Source organism: Dromaius novaehollandiae, chromosome 2 (assembly GCF_036370855.1).
Source record: "Dromaius novaehollandiae isolate bDroNov1 chromosome 2, bDroNov1.hap1, whole genome shotgun sequence".
Classification (NCBI taxonomy): domain Eukaryota; kingdom Metazoa; phylum Chordata; class Aves; order Casuariiformes; family Dromaiidae; genus Dromaius; species Dromaius novaehollandiae.
Window position 1 is genome coordinate 49,197,190 of NC_088099.1, and position 15,940 is coordinate 49,213,129.

The window sequence follows — 15,940 nt, forward strand, 5'->3', positions numbered from 1 at the left end:
GCTAGTACGCTCAGTCACAGTCCCTAACACTTTAGGCAGGGAACTGCAGCACTGAATAAATTTCTGTGCTGGAGCATTACAGACTAGCTAGTTCCAACCTTATTCTAAGCACATAAGGAAGCAAACCCAAACAGTAACTTCAGTCTACTTTGCACACTTGCTTGGTTGCTTCCTTTTCCTCTTGTGGTCACCTTTTTTTCAGAGAACTGCCCCACTACAATTGGATTGACAAGATCACAGAGATTGTATAATTACGCAGTTCAGAAACACAATGCTACTTTTAGAATAACGATTTGCATCTAAGCAACAAATGTAAATCCATTTCACTAATTTAACTTAAAACAGCAAAACCATTTTTAGTTTAATAGAGGACTATAAACTCTTTAATGCTGTCTGCAACAATTCAGTATATTAACTGTAAAAAAAAAGTAGGTTTAAGCTGAAGTGTACTAGGACCAAAACTTCCAGCAATAGCATTCTAAACCTTGTATGAAGCTTCCTTTAGTTTGTCATCATTTGTTTTGACACCATTTAAACACCAGCTGCATAAACTAAACCTGTACCACACAGAACTGAATGACAATGAGTTAGACAAGGATACAAAGCAAAATGAAATCCTTACCCTCTCTAGGAGGCTCATTTCCTGGAACTCTGGGCTAGTGTTGGCTAACCGTTGCAGAGTGTGTGTTAGGTCGTATGTTGTTGAGAAGTAAAATCCATCCACACTCAAGACATGACTAATCATTGATAAAAATACCTTATTGTCCTGCAACTGTTGGGAAGAAGGGGGAGGGGGGGGAAAAACAGCTCATTTACAAATGTCAAATTATCTTATTCTTTAAAGCTACCTCTACTTTTTGAGGTGATGATTTGAACTTTGCCAGTGCTCTAGCAGCACATGAGAACATCCAGAGAATAAGAAGGAAAGCAAGAGACTGCAGTTTTAATACCAGTGCACTGATAACTTGTGGCTACTACACTAAAACTGAATTCAGCAAGTACAGCAAACAAGAGAAACGGTGCTCCGAGGTAGTTACCCTAGAGATTAAACTACCAGAGCTACTGAGAGTAAACTGACACTAGTGACTTCCCAGCAAAAAGGAAGCCATCGTTTTCCCTGAGAGCCATTCAGTCAAAAAAGAGGGACTGAATGGTAACAAAGAAAGGATAAAACTTACTGTCAAGATTATGCAAAAAAACAGCAAGTGTTCTGGTTTGAGTTTTGATTAACCTCATTCTTCTCCTGAAAGAGCACCAGAGCTGCCTTTAGCTTCACTAGTCAGATACTCTTGCCTGCTCTGTATCATCCTACCACATACTCATTTTAAAATAAACTTCATCCTTTTCCTCTTACTCAAAATTCAATTTGTCCCTGCTTGGTAAGTATATAATAGAACAACTCCATGAATTAAGCAAGATCAATAATTAAACAACAGCAAGACAGCTTATTGTAGGGGCTATCAGAACAGTAAAGCCATGAGAAAATTAACAGGAAGAAGAGTAGTGATTTTGTGGACTGGCTCAGGAAGACTACTCTGTAACAGACTCTGCAATACTAGAACACCTCTGCAGTACACTAGGCAAGCAAGGCCGTGATTAAAGGCCCTCAGAGGAGAAGGGATGATACCAGATTTCAGGACAAGAATAGAGATACAGCAAGACAGTCTCCTCCCTCCCTCACTGTATCATCTTAAAAGAGGGAAGTATAAAACATGCACTTCAAACTCAGTGTGGCGAATATTCTAAGTTGCACAATATTAATCTGTTATCTTGAATGACATTACTTTCCTCTCCAATTTGTTCGCACTACTGTAACTGACACAACATTCAGGTATAAATACATAAGAAGTTTAGTTCACACAGCTTCTTTAAAAAAAGAAAAAAAGAGAGAACACACAAACATAGTATTGTCATCAAATTAGGTCCCATGGTAACAAAGATTAATATAAGAAACCAGAAGAAAAGTCAAGTGAAATCTCCCCATCATGCAAATCAATCCACTCTTACCTGAATATCAGTTAAATGCAGCATGGTCTTTTTGTAGGAGAGGATGTCAAAGTCTGTTGCTTTCCAGATCGCATGACTGAAAATCTCACCTACTTTTTTCTTTTTTGTTATTACAATGAGATATGTGCCTGTAAAACAGAAAGATTAGAGTTAATATATACACATATTAAGAAAAGTAGCCTAAAACCATCCTGGAAAACTCAAACTGATAGGAAACAGAGAGGTTTCTTCAAGTTCCACTCTCCATGGGTTTCAAATGAAAACAGGTTGAAGGAAAACACATTGCTTAAATGCACAGGGAAAAAACAGTATCAACACTTAGGACTTTATGTTGTTTATAGCAATGGTATTTGTTTCTTTTCCAGCCCCTGATGCTAAGCCCCCCACATCTCCTTATACTCACAGATCATGAACTACTGATAAACACCCCAAGTTTCAGAGCAATTCAGCGTCAGGAAAAAGAGTGTCAGCTGCTACTACTTCACAGCAGAGAGTCTAAAAGTCTTTAGGTTTGCAAATATAGAAAGGGGCCCCTGACTTTGGTCTCAGTTCAGACAGTACAGAGCAAGTCAGCAATATACACAAGGAAGTATGCTTCAGAATCCTCAAGCCCTATTCATCTTATCCTGGAAAAGTACTTGTCCTAGTAGGTTCAAAACAGAGCAGGGGGGAGTATTTGTTTTTAAATAATTTAGGAGGAGAAGTTTGTTGTTTTCCTGACGCATATGTAAAAACACAAAAGAAATTCATGAGAGTTCAGTCACTCAAAGTAATTTACTTTCTTTTGGGGAAGGGAGGGATGACAACACATACTCATTTCTAGGCCTATCTTACTTCACAGCCAACTTTTGGGAGGGGGTTGTTTGGGGTTTTTTTGTTTGTTTGGTTTTTTTGGAAGAGAGATTACTTTATGAGATTGGACACCGATGGAAACATCTTGCTACTGACTATCATCTTTCATACATCTTAAAACCATCAAAAGCTTACTTGAGGAAGTACAAAAGTATCAGTCAAGTATACTTTTATTAGAAGAAATGCAAATACTAAGGCAGAAATACAGAAATAGTAGTTAATACAAATAATGGGAAAATTAACTTAATTGTGCACAGTGTGAACTATTTATACTTGGATATATACTAAGTTTTATAGACAGGTCAATAGTTATATTAGGTATCTAGTTCATATAGTTAGCCAAAGGACATTTGACAACTGCAACCCCACTCTCCTCTTCCTTACACCCTCCCCCCACACACACACTTTTTTTTTTTTTTTAATTTTAAGTTCTGGTTTTGTAGCATTTACTTGGGTAGAATATTCAAGCACTTAAGAATGCTTTATCATGTTTCCATCTCAAGTTTTAAGTATTGCCTTTGGTTGGTAAAGACAAGCAATCAGACACCTTATAAAAAAGGCAGCACATTATGTCTACAACTATTTCATAAAGATGTTGCACAAATAACTACATTTAATCAGACATAAATTTTCAATGTTGTCCTTTCCTATTTGGGTACATGACATTTGGTTTGAGATTTCAAACACTGAAGATATTACTTCAGCATTTTTCCTAACACTGTAATAGGAAAACTGTATTCATGCTTTTTAAAGATGTTGCTTTACTAAATATAGAACCAGTTTTATCATTAACAGACAACAGTGAAATGCTCAGCTCAACATTTACTTAACTGCTATTATCTTTAGTTGACAACTATACATTAAAAAATAGTGCAAGTCTTTTGGAGTGAGGAGTTTGGAGGGGTGGGGGGGAAGGATAGGACAATGAAGAAGTTATACACTTTGGTACTATATTCAGTCACATGAATGAAAGCCATTACCAAACCTGCAAGCTGTGAAAATCCCCTTTCAGAGCAAAGCACTTCTAAAAACAACCAAGGCTTGTCAACTGCTCAAAACAAAGATGTCCCTTACGTTGCTTTTGCTCTGAAAGATCTAAAATTCCTGCTTAGGATATGAGCATATAAAGTCTGATAATTCAAGACCCTGTCAGAAGTCATTGCATTTAGCACAGTGGCACTTTGCTTTAGTTCAGTACATTTCAAAGAGTAACTGAAATTAAATCCTTCCTATGTATGAAGACTTATTCAGCATGTATGTTCCTACTGCATCAGTTTCCAGACTACATTAGTCTCAAACTCTAAAGTCTTTTTTTTCCTCTCCAAATAGCAACACTTCAAGTCTAAGAATCCATGACAGTATGTATCAGGTTTATCTGCGGCAGTGCCTACTCATATCCATTTCAAACATCACTATGAGATATTTAAGTGGACAGCTTGTTCTTCCTTATCCTGTAACTCCCTAAAAATTTTGAATTTTTCTGGTTTGTCTTTTTTCAAGTGTTGAATTTCCTCCATATTGGGAGAATAGTTCTAACAGACTTACTCAAACAGCTGCATCCACTAGTCTATCGCCCTGTTTCTCCCAGCTATTTGTGTACCAACACTATTGATTTGAGGTCAAACTTCAAAAAAAAAAAAAAAAAAAACAATACTTCACCGTTACATCAATTCCTGCAGCTATGATGAACACATTTAAACAATAAGCAGATGAAGTTCTTTGTATGCATTTGAAATACATTCTTTAAAACCTAGCAAGCTGACAATTAACCCTACCTTTGAACAGCTAACAGGCTTAAGAAGGACATGAACATCCATGATTAACTATGTTTTGATACCTCCATCCTGTAGCAACCACAAGGGAAGCCCATAAAATGATCATACCGAACAAAGTGCAGTCTCAGATACCCTGCAAAGACTACTTTTAGTTTTAAAGGCTCTTTAGCAATATGCTTTGCCTAATTATTTTTAAAGAGCAGTTTTGTTTTCCTTACCTGCCACCAATCGGATTGTTCCCAAAATACCATATATAGGCCTTGTAACAGCTGAAGGGGGAATATCTTTCTTAACTGAAAAGCAGGAGAAAAAACAAACAAAAAAGTGTCAGAATGTTTCTTTCATGACTATGTCACAAAACTATTACACTGCAAGTTGGTCAAAGCTTCTTGGCCAAACCCCAGGTTTTGCTGCAGTGACAAGTTTGGGAAGTAATGCATCAGAAATTCAAAACCTGATTGGGGGCAGAAGGAGGGGGAAAACGTGGAAGCATTCTAACTCAATTTTTTACCTTGTTTAATCAAAACAGTCATACCATAGAATAAATCCAAGCTCATTTACAGGATAGTCTGGCAGGGGGACTCCTCAGTAATGCATTGTCCTGCCAGCATCCAGAAGCTTTTTGCTTTGAAATCAAGACACCAAGGACAACAAATCACAAATACTTGGGCCTCCGACTTTTGACTGCTTCTTCTTAGCCTCAGTCTCCTTCTGTTCCAATAACCTAAGTTTGATTTTCAGCCCATCTTTGCAAAGCTACTAACCACAGTGTGGACATGGTAAGGAATACAATATTCCAAACAACATAACCAAGAGATCCACACAGTGTCCAAATACCAATTGCAAGTGCTAACATGTTAAACCTTCTTCTATCTACAGATTTCTAGAATAGCAGAAGGGAAACTAATGACAAGTTTAAAAACCACAGATAGGCATCTTCCCCAATCCCTAGTCGAGTTCAGAGAACAGAGAAAGATAGCGCTTGATTTTTCCTTTGCTTTAAACACTTCTGTAAAGATACAAAGTTGCCAACAAAGTATATTGATCTAGCAGCTGCAGGTTCATCTGATGAAACACCAGAGATGGAAACAGATGGTAGACTAATAGACGCCTGGGGATAGTCATCCTTATAGTTTTGAAGGGGTAACTTCGAAGGAGAAATTGAAATACTTTACCACAACACCGAGAATAGCAGTGGGATGAGCACACTGTTTTTATATGAGGTACAGAACAGGTCTAATAGAAGGTCTTTTTATATTAATGTTGCTAGTTTCTAAACAGACAGAAGTACTGCAGTAATGCTAAGGTACAAACTCCTGAAGTATCAAGAAGGAATTCATCCTTGCCTTAATTTCAAGTCATCATGAATTCTTCGATTTTTTTTAAATGCACTGAATTCATATTGTTCAAAAAAAAAATATTAAACAAAAATTAAAACTTTGAAAACTTCAGTGCCAGTATGATTGAACTACTTGCACTGACCTTCTAATCCAGATTGGCAACACAGAGCTAACAACTGATAGCAAGGGTTTTTTGCTGTTGTTGTTTTGAGGCTCATGAAAACTCATGTTTCAGTACCAAATTAAAAAAAAACAAAACAAACAAACAAACAAACAAAAAAACACACACACCCCACACACACAGCACTGAGACAAGTCAGCAAAAGCTGTAGAGGCCCAGGGTTCAACTTTTCCAATGACTGACCTTGGACTTGCAGCATCAATTCCAACTAGTTTGTGGAAGTCAGTTTTTACTGTTGTGATAGAGGTTTTTGAACCAAAAAATGGGCAAGCATAATCCCCCTTGTTACCCACAAAATCAATTCTACAGTGAAAAGCATTACAAGTAAGTTCTTTGCCACATAAAATACAAACCACTATTTTAAAAACAAAACAAACAGCAATTCAAGATAATAAGTTATGTCAATACCAATTTAAGCTTTTGAAGATCTTCTGGGATTGCCTGGAGCAAAATAGTAGACCAAGGGACTAAAGAGGCCTATCTTGAGAAGTACTGGTGAGGAGAGTACCTGTAAGAGTGACTTCGGTGGAGACTCTATCAATAGCAAGCACGTCATCAGCTCCATCATCACAAGCTTCCACATAGAATTTCTCGGGGGTTACATGCCTTTAACAGAATGGATAGGAAAGAAAGGAATTGGTTTAGCAACACACTTACTTTTGATTTATTGCTTTATATTTAGGCTCGTCACCACCTGTAGATAAAGTAATCAATTTTAAACCTCATTTTGGCTGCAAGAACAAAAAATTCTCACTTGATTCCTACCCCACAGCCACTGACGCAGACAGTGCATAATAGAAACAATCAAACTGTAATCGGTTTCTGCAAAATCCATGGCTTCTTTAATAAACCTAATCTTGTTTAGAATACTGGAAGAAAAAGACATGACCCAGAGTTCACATATAGACTATTCCCTTTAAAATAAGAGCTCTTTAATGATGCAGTGAAGCATACTGGTCCACTGTATAATTCATGTAAACTTGAAACACGTCACTTCAGAAATCCAATAATCCAAAAGCAATTTATAGCATCAAGTTTTTTGGTTTTTTTTTTTTTTTAAAAAAGCTTTAATACATCAGAAATTAAGAATCACATTCCAGATGCAAGTTTAGAAAAAAATATTTTGACATTCAATGATGAGAACACCTGTTTCATTTTAGAGTGTTCTAAGCACTGCAAAAATCCATCAGAAATTACTCATAGGAAAAAAACCAAAACAGTTAAAGTCACACATGAGTTTGTTGAAGCACATGTCTCAACATTACCATTATCCAGATTTGTTAGCTAGGTCTGTCCACATCATCCAATATATTAGGCAATCAAACACTGACATCCTGTTCAGACTTCATACCTTTCTTCAGTAAAGTTGTACTCAGTATAACATTAGCTGTAAAATAAAGCGTGTTCTTAAAAAAAGATATGCTAGTTGAGGTACTAGCAAGAACCTGGACAAGTCATACTTGTGCAACAACACAATTCTTATGTAGAACTGGTTGTTACTGTACATATAAAATGCTAAACAAAAAACCCAACTAATGCTCTTGACCATCCAGCAATTTTCCTCACTTTAAGGCTTGACTAGACTAAGGGTTAAGTAACAGTTTTAGACATGTTATTCTGGAAAATTTTCTACAGGATAGTGGATATTTTTAGGCTCTTTCTCCTTACATAGATCTTGCATTTTTTCAACATTTTTGTATTTTTCTCTACTTCAGCTCACTGAAGTAGAGTCACTGAATAATTCAGGTCAGAAGGGACATCTGAAAGACCTCTTTTAACAGGTCTAGCCTTCCCCCTCCACCCCCAAAAGCAGGACCAACTTCAAAGCTAAACCCAACCTGACAGTTAGATCATGTTTCTCAGGGTGAGTTTTGACCCTCCCCAAGGATGGGAATTTTACAACCCCTCTGGGCAACTAGAGAAAAGCCAGAGAAGACCAAATGTTTAACTGGAGAAAACCAACAAAACAAACTGTAGAGCAATCTATGAAGTATCTGAGGAACAGTTACCCAACTTGTTTATAGGAAAGTTAGTCTACCTGTCCTAAAATGGACAATACATACCAATGGTATGCACCTCATATGGTATCCTTCTAGGCACTTCATACACATACATGAAAAATTAAGGAGTCCATTATCTTCTCAACTAAAAACACTGGAGTAAAAAACAAACATGCAGCTCCTTGAATGCTGAAGCCTTAAAAAACCCACAATTCTCCTACTTCACTTCCATTGCATCTGGTTTTGATAAAGGACAGAAATCGGGGTGCCAGTTTAAGAAGCTGAAGGAATTTAAACAAGTACTTTAAGTTGGAATCACAATGAAAAAATACCAAAATACTACTTCACAACACATCAAGCTGAAAAGCCCCAAATCTTGCAAAAAAGTTAAATCCTTGCTTCAGAAGAATGGAATAGTGCTCTTCAAAGATTTTAATAAAGATGCTTCACTTAGCCCTTGCTTCATTTGTTTAAATACCTAAAAGTTTTCTAAAATAAATTTTAGTTGAGGAAGAGGCCAAGAATGCAGGAAGTTTCAGCCCAAAAGCTGATTTACAGACTTATGAATTACAAAACTAAGCTTGTAGTCTCATTTTAGTTGATACCCTTCCAATCTTAAGTTTGCTTTAATTAAGATGATCACCTCCTATTTCTCTTTCAAGAAGGAAGCTGAGCATTGCCTGCAAGGATGCTGTTCTTCATGGATTCCACTCAGAACTGAGTATGTACGCCTATCACAAGTGTATAAAAATACGACACGTGCTTATTTTACTGAGCTGAGAATAAGATATTAAACTGCTGAAAGAGGGATCATTCACAGTGATCAGGAATTTGTGGTCAAAATGATTCTGTTCTTTTAATGAAATAGGAAACAGTCCAACTGCTAGATTATATCAAGAATAAAACCACTTGAGAGTTTTTACTCTCTGAAATTACTTTTGAAATTGGTTCTCATATACCAAGCTGTACTCAACTTTCGTGTAACTTTCGTGTTTCATATTCAAACCTGCGCTCTCCTCAGCCACGCTCTTACTGCTGCCTATAACCAGCGAAACGCCCAGAACTCCTACCAGTGATAGCTTGCTTCCGTCACAGCTTAACAGCACATAAAATGTGCACAAAATTTGAGTTCCTCTCATTTAGTTATGTTAAATAGGGAAACCAATTACCGCTATCACAGGCTATTTCTCAGTGTTGCCGAAGAAGAGATAGTGTTACATGAAGATACTTGACATCAATAACAACTTATGATACTTAAGAAAAGGTATTAGAAGTGTTACACCAGCAAATGCGTTTCATGTACTACTAAAGGTGACTTGCATCTCATTTAAAAAAAAAATTCTTTCACTTTAGAAACCTGCGTAGACTGTTGCCAAGAGATAAAGCAATTCATTTAGTAGATTTAATTCTTACAGTTCAAAGCTGAGGAGTAAGTATCTGCAAGTGATTTAAAGAAGACCTAGAAGGAAATGAAGGCACAGTTAGACATCTGGCATTGGTTTGAAAATTTATATACATTTTTTTTTTAAATAAGAGGTTCTTTTTCATTATTTCAGCTTATGTTTCTGAAGAAGCAGTCAAAAGGAGAACCTATATAAAAAGGGTGCATGAAAGCACTTTTAACTGTAGCTTCTAACAGTCTTACCTTTAAGAGGCAAAAAGAATATTCAGCAAAATTGCTACTAAAATTAGGCTTTTTGGTTTATTCCTCTAGTTCAAGCACTACCCCTCTCATGAAATCATTCTGGGCATTGACATAAATGAGCACATCTAGTGCTGTAATAAGACAAGAAAAAACTAAATGGCTCCACTGAAGTTACAGTCCCTATACTCTCCAAAAATTAGCCAAGCACTGCTTTGCAACAAACTTCTCTCAACAGGGCGGTAGGAATGCCTCCTGCATCTAGACCACTCTACATCGGTATGCTGGGGGCGGGGGGGGAGTGGGAGGGAGTATCTATGATTGCTTAGAAACTGAATGCAAGAGTTAACTACATATCTCTTATTTCTGTAGTAATTTTAGTGGGTTCCTAGTCCTGCTCTGAATACAAGATGTTTCTAGCATTTTCAGTGAGTATGGCATCTCTGTATAATGTAGGTCTTCTGTCAAGAGCACTTTCTCCCCAAAACTTTCTGGAAGTTCTTCCTAAAACAAAGATACTTTGAAACTAAAGAAGGGAGTTTCACAGCTTTTGCATTTGATTTTCCTCGGTAGCTTTTTGTACTACAAATGATTCTCTGTCCTCCATCATGAAATTCAGGTTTTTCTATAATCCTGCGCTTCAGTAGAAGTGAACACAGAAAGTCATCCTATCACAAAACCCTTGTGTTGTAATTTATGATTTTTCTAACAAAAATGTGTTCTGTTTTTTTACTAGCTGCTTTCATGGATGTCTTTTCTTTTTAAACCATTAACCAAAACAGCAAGAGTTATCACATTAATAATTAAAGTCATAAGATCTCTTTACCAAAAAAGGAAGCACCGATTCCTGACATAACTGAAAACCAGGACAGACAGAAAAAAACTGCTTGGTTAGACCAATTATAAAAGTTAGCTTCATTTAAAGTTAAGTGAGATACTCTTTTTTGTTTGTGTATTTGTTTTGAAGTTCCACTTGCTTTAGTTATTAAGTAGCACTGCACATTATGAAGATGAAGCAGAGCTCCATCCCACACTTTAATTTGGCTGATCTTACAAAAAAGAAAACAAAACAAACTATTTTCAGATACAGCATGGAAGAGAACCAATCATGCCCTAATAGCAACTAAAGATAGTACTTCACTCCATATCACTTAAGGCTTCCAGACCTCAACAGCCAAACCTTTTTTCCGGAATCGATTATTTCACCATAAATACTTAACATTACTCTAATGCAGGAAACTCTTAGATGTCAGCCTCTAAATACTGTAACAGAGCAAACCAAAAACACATACTGTACTGCACAGCAATGCATCTGCTGAACTCAAGATACCAAAGTGGTTTGGAGTGAGATATAAGAAAGATGTTAGTATATGTACACAGCCCCAACTGTGTGTTAAGTAACAGTGCTAACACTGCGTTTCAACACTCCAGAGATTCCATATTTTCTAGGTGAGCAGATGTTCTAATTTTACCTCTACAATAAATATTGCTCCTTGAGAAGAGAGAGCTCAAGGAACTGAACTCTTTCCCATGGAGTAATAATTATTGTAGGGAGGAGAAAGGGATTATAATCCCAGATTAAACAAAACACGTAATGGAAATATCATTTTAAAAAAGTCCATCATTAAAAGGCATACCTTATTAATAAGTATTTCCAGGTACGTTTCACTCACATAAGATGGCAAATGATTTACTGCATAAATTATGCCCTCCTCAGCCAGAGGGCCTGACTTCATCATAACAGGCACTTAGATAAAGCAGAAAAAAGATGCATTGGGGGTCTTTCTAGAAATATCACCCAAATCCTGAAGACTTGGTATAAAAAAAAAATAATAATAATAAAAAAGCACTTTTAGACCTGACCCCCAACTACAGACAGAAGGCAGTGTGTTTACATCTAGTAGCTACTAATGACTGATCTGTACTTTCTCAGAGCGTGTAAGCGTAACAATAGGAGATAGGAGTTAAATTTGAAAGACAGCTAGTGTCAAAGGCCCACATGATAGTCAGAAGGCTATGGTATCCACAAGATAAGGTCTTCTGCATGCAAGTAAGAAGAAAAAATAATTTCTAGTGAGCAAAAACAACAGCCAAGTTTCTCTCTATTCTGCAGATAGCTCTGACAATCAGTTTTTACTGATTAATTGGATTGGTTAGCTTCACTAATATCCACTAGCTCATTAATGATTTGCAATAGTGACATGCATTTTACAATTAGTTAACCTTCTCAGGTAGCTTCAGAAAGAAAGTACAGAAGTTACTTAGATGACACAACTAAGCATAGCAGTTTTCAGGTTAATAATTTTCTCCAGTGTAACTATTTGAGTTATACCAACAACAGCAGCATAGATGCTAGACACTAGTATTTTTATTGGTATCATTTGAGCTTGACTGATGACACTGTAGTCAAAATAGAAAGGTTTTCTTGCTGTGTCACATGTTATCAAAAACAGTGATGATGTCTGCATTCAGAGCTAGAACCTACAACTATATACAAAACGAGATCCTGGAGAGCACACTAAAATCAGTGAGGCTCCGTACAGGGCCACTGGACTACCCAGAAGAGACACAGTTAAAAATCTGGCCTTTTCATAGCTGAGAAGAAATCAGTTAGAACAAAAACAAAAACTAGTACCACTAAAACCCCGAGCTGAAGTGTGGCCTAGATTTGTTGAAAGACCATTCTGCCTTGACCTTGCCAAGCTAGCAAGTTTAACTCATCAACCAAGTTGCAGACCTATCTTTTAAAATGTTTGGTAGGAAGTCTGCAGGCATTACTACAGCTTTTTGCAGTAACAGAAAAAAGAAAACTCTGTTTGTCAGAACAGAAAACAACTCTATTTTCAAGTTTATGAAGAACTTCATATGAAGTTATTCTTAAAACAGCCTTGTTCTGGAGAGGTCAAAGCCTACTTTTTAAGTTAAGGTTAAACTTTAACTGAGACAATTCTTTACTACCCTGTATCTAAAAGAAAGTGCTTTTACCTTACAGAGGATTTTTTTAAGAAGGACTGCATACTGATTACTACAAGTCACACAGCCACTACACTCTCACAACTCACCTTTTCTCCTCTCTGCAGGCAAAAAGATCACAAGTTCAGCTTAAAGAAAGACAGATATGGTTTAAGTGACAAGAAAAAAAGCATTCTGCCAAATAAGCAAGAATCTCTCAACCATCCCCGATTATCTTAGCCTTCAGTAATATTCAATTACCTCCAATGTCTGCATACCCTTACATAGCTACTAATCAAAACAAGGAAAGAAGCCCAGCAATTGTTAAATAGATAACAGCATTACAACAAACTGTTTATACAGATATGTAAAGAGAAATCTGTTTGCTCTGAATCCAAAAATGAGTGTCAAGTGAAATTTAACACAGCACTAATTACAGTCAATCAGGCTTAAAAACCACTCTCAGATACTGATGCCTCAAAATGGCATCAGTAAGTCAATTACAGAGTTTCACGCTAGTGTTTGGAGGTGAAAAGCACAGGAACACCTTCAGGACACACAAGGACATTTCACCTTTGGCTTAGAATAACCATGAATAACATGAAGAATTTCATGCTCAGAGTAGTTTTTTCAGGAGTTTGAACCATCCAGCATAAGGGCTTGTAAGGGAAATGCCTTTTCAGTTTTAACCTCATATTGTGTTGGTTACGTAATTTCTTTTGCTGTATAAAATGCACCAAGCAATATCTGAGATACGCAAGTTCAAAGAGTCAAGCTCTCTCCTAAAACCTTTGTTTTTAGGAAAAAATACACCAGAAGGTTAGAAGAGTTTACGGAAGAGTCATGCTAGGCACTATGCAAGAGAGTCTCCAAAAGTTACTTGTGTTGATGAAATCTGAGTGAGTGGCATCAAAATTACTACGAAGCACTGGCATGTATCCTTATAAACCTTCTGCGGGCAAGCAGCTTTACAACACACAAAGCAATTTTCAAAGCTTTACTCTAAGCATCACTACTCGATTTTGTAATAAAGTTAACTATAAAAAGCCAAAACGCAGCCTAGGGTCCCTCCCCCCTCTAGTGCGCCACCTCCTCTTTACAGACACAGCAGTTACATCAAATTTTTGCGGGCGGGGAAGCCAGTCATTCAGCAACACAACTCTCCCACCAGGCAGGACAAGGCAGGCACGGCAGAACCGCGCGCATTAGCCCTTTCGTACATGCGAAACGGGAGCAGAGACAGACACGGCAGCTGCTAGAAGTGCTTCTACCTAGACCCACGCCGCGAGAAGAAAGACCGCAAGCGATAGGAACTGCATCCACGGCATCCGGAGCCAAAGTCCTCCTCCCCCTCGCCCCAGGGGCTGGCGCACGCAGCTGCCACGGCCCAGCCCTCCGCGCTCACCCAGGAAGCGGCAGAGCGCGGCGAGGCGGCCCGGCCCCGCGCAGCCCGCGCGTCGGGACCCCTAGGGGCTCCGGGGCGGGGGGCGCGAGACGCGCCGGTTCAACGGCCGCCGCCTCCCCTCAGGCAGGGCCGGCAACGGCAGGTGACAGAGCCGCGCCCCCCCCTTCTCCTCCTCCTCCGCGGGTCACTCACAGCTTGAGGCTCGCGTAGGCCGCCGCTGCCGCCGCTCCTGCCGCCGCTGCCGCCATCCGTCCCCCTCCGGCTACCTCCAACCGCTGCCGGCGCCGCTCCGCGTCTCTCTCGCCCCCTCTGACCCGGCCGCTCCCTCCCTGCCAGACTGACGCGTCCCCCCGGCCTTCAGGGACGGCACCCCGCAAAGGACAAACCTACTCGAGCACATTAAGCGCGAACGATCGAGACAAGGCTGGGCACCGCCTATGGAGGAAGGGGGAGGGCCTGGGCTGACTCGCCAGCTCCGCCATTGGCTGGGCGCCCGCCCTCGGACCCCGCCCCCACGGCGCCGCGGGGCACCAGGGCACGACGGAACGGTGACGCGCGACCCGGCCCGGGAGGGGAGGGGATTTCAAACGAAGCCGAAGGGGATTGGCCAGCGCGGGGGGAGGTGGGGGGAGCAGGTAAGCCCCGCCCCTAAAGGAGCCCCTGGGTGGGCGTGTTGGCGGAGAGGTCCGAGCGGACGTTGGATTGGCTGTCTTCCATCTGGCCCCGCCCCCAGTCCCGCCCCCGCGCGAGTGCGCTGCGGGCGGAAAGAGGTGGTAAAGGGGTTGCGGGAAGAAGTGCTGAAAGGAGCAGGGCCAGTGGCGCAATGGATAACGCGTCTGACTACGGATCAGAAGATTCTAGGTTCGACTCCTGGCTGGCTCGGCGGCTCGCTTTTGCTTTTTCCCTCTTGCCTCGCTGCTTTTCACAGTCCAACTGAGTAGTGTTGCCTGTATCTCCTCCTGCATGCCCCCGGGACCTGGCAGCACCATCCACACCGTTTTCATGCACAAACTCCACCCTGCACCAGCCTCCCCCACGAGGGGTGTCTGTCAGGAGACCAAATGCAAAAGCCTGAAGCAGCCCCTCCAATGCCAGTGTTTGCAAAGGGCTGCACAAACATGAGCTCTTCTCCCACTGCACCCCAGCTTTGGGGTACTCTCGGTTACTTTTGGGGTACTTCAGGGTTTCTGCTGGTGACGGTCACAGAATCTCAAGGGAGGGACGGACTCAAGGACTAGCCCCAACTGCCCCAAATTTCCCCTGGGCTCACCTGCCAGGCCATGACATGCACTGCTCTCAGCAGCTGCGAGCACTTGAGGAAGGGGCCACTGCAGGAGGACTTGCCTCTGCCTGTGTCCGAGCAGCCCCGGCACCCTGCTGCTGCCCCCAGCCCGCTCCCATCCTCGGCCCAGGCAGGTGGGTGCTGAGGGGTGGGAGCAGCCCCCTCCAGGCCCCATGGACCTGGTTTCCAGGTCTCCTTTCCCACCTTGCTGCCCTTTCTGGGATACCACCAGTGTGCCCAGACATGGCATCAACACATCCCATCTCTCTGCAAGCCCAGGTCTCTCTCGCTATATATATTTCCCCCTGTTTTTTGCAGTTTATTGTGCCCTTGACATCCTCCTGCTGTGAGCTCAGCTGCCTGGGAAGAGGAGTGCCGGCCTCTGCCAACCCATACCTCTGGCTTGCTCCAGTGTGCTCCATAAGTCTGGGATGCAGGGAGTAAAAAAAGATGCTCATTACCCTTCACCCTTTCTCTGTTCATCCCCACCAAGCAGCGGGACCG

General features: G+C 40.4%; 1 protein-coding gene and 1 non-coding gene across 2 annotated transcripts in view; one reads left to right on the forward strand and one right to left on the reverse strand.

Moving 5' to 3' along the window:
* The window catches only part of SACM1L (SAC1 like phosphatidylinositide phosphatase), a 32,873-nt gene extending 18,266 nt beyond the window's left edge, over positions 1-14,607 (reverse strand). The window contains exons 1-5 of the mRNA XM_026094060.2: positions 14,347-14,607; positions 6,664-6,761; positions 4,853-4,927; positions 2,008-2,135; positions 623-772 (exon numbers count right to left, since the gene is read on the reverse strand). Of these exons, the coding sequence (XP_025949845.2) occupies positions 623-772; positions 2,008-2,135; positions 4,853-4,927; positions 6,664-6,761; positions 14,347-14,402 (507 nt within the window). The 5' untranslated portion in view covers positions 14,403-14,607. The remainder of the gene's footprint in view (positions 1-622; positions 773-2,007; positions 2,136-4,852; positions 4,928-6,663; positions 6,762-14,346) is intronic.
* A 356-nt stretch (positions 14,608-14,963) lies between these two features.
* Positions 14,964-15,036, forward strand: TRNAR-ACG (transfer RNA arginine (anticodon ACG)). Its single transcript has one exon. It is a non-coding gene; the product is annotated as a tRNA-Arg (tRNA).
* Positions 15,037-15,940: the final 904 nt, after the last annotated feature.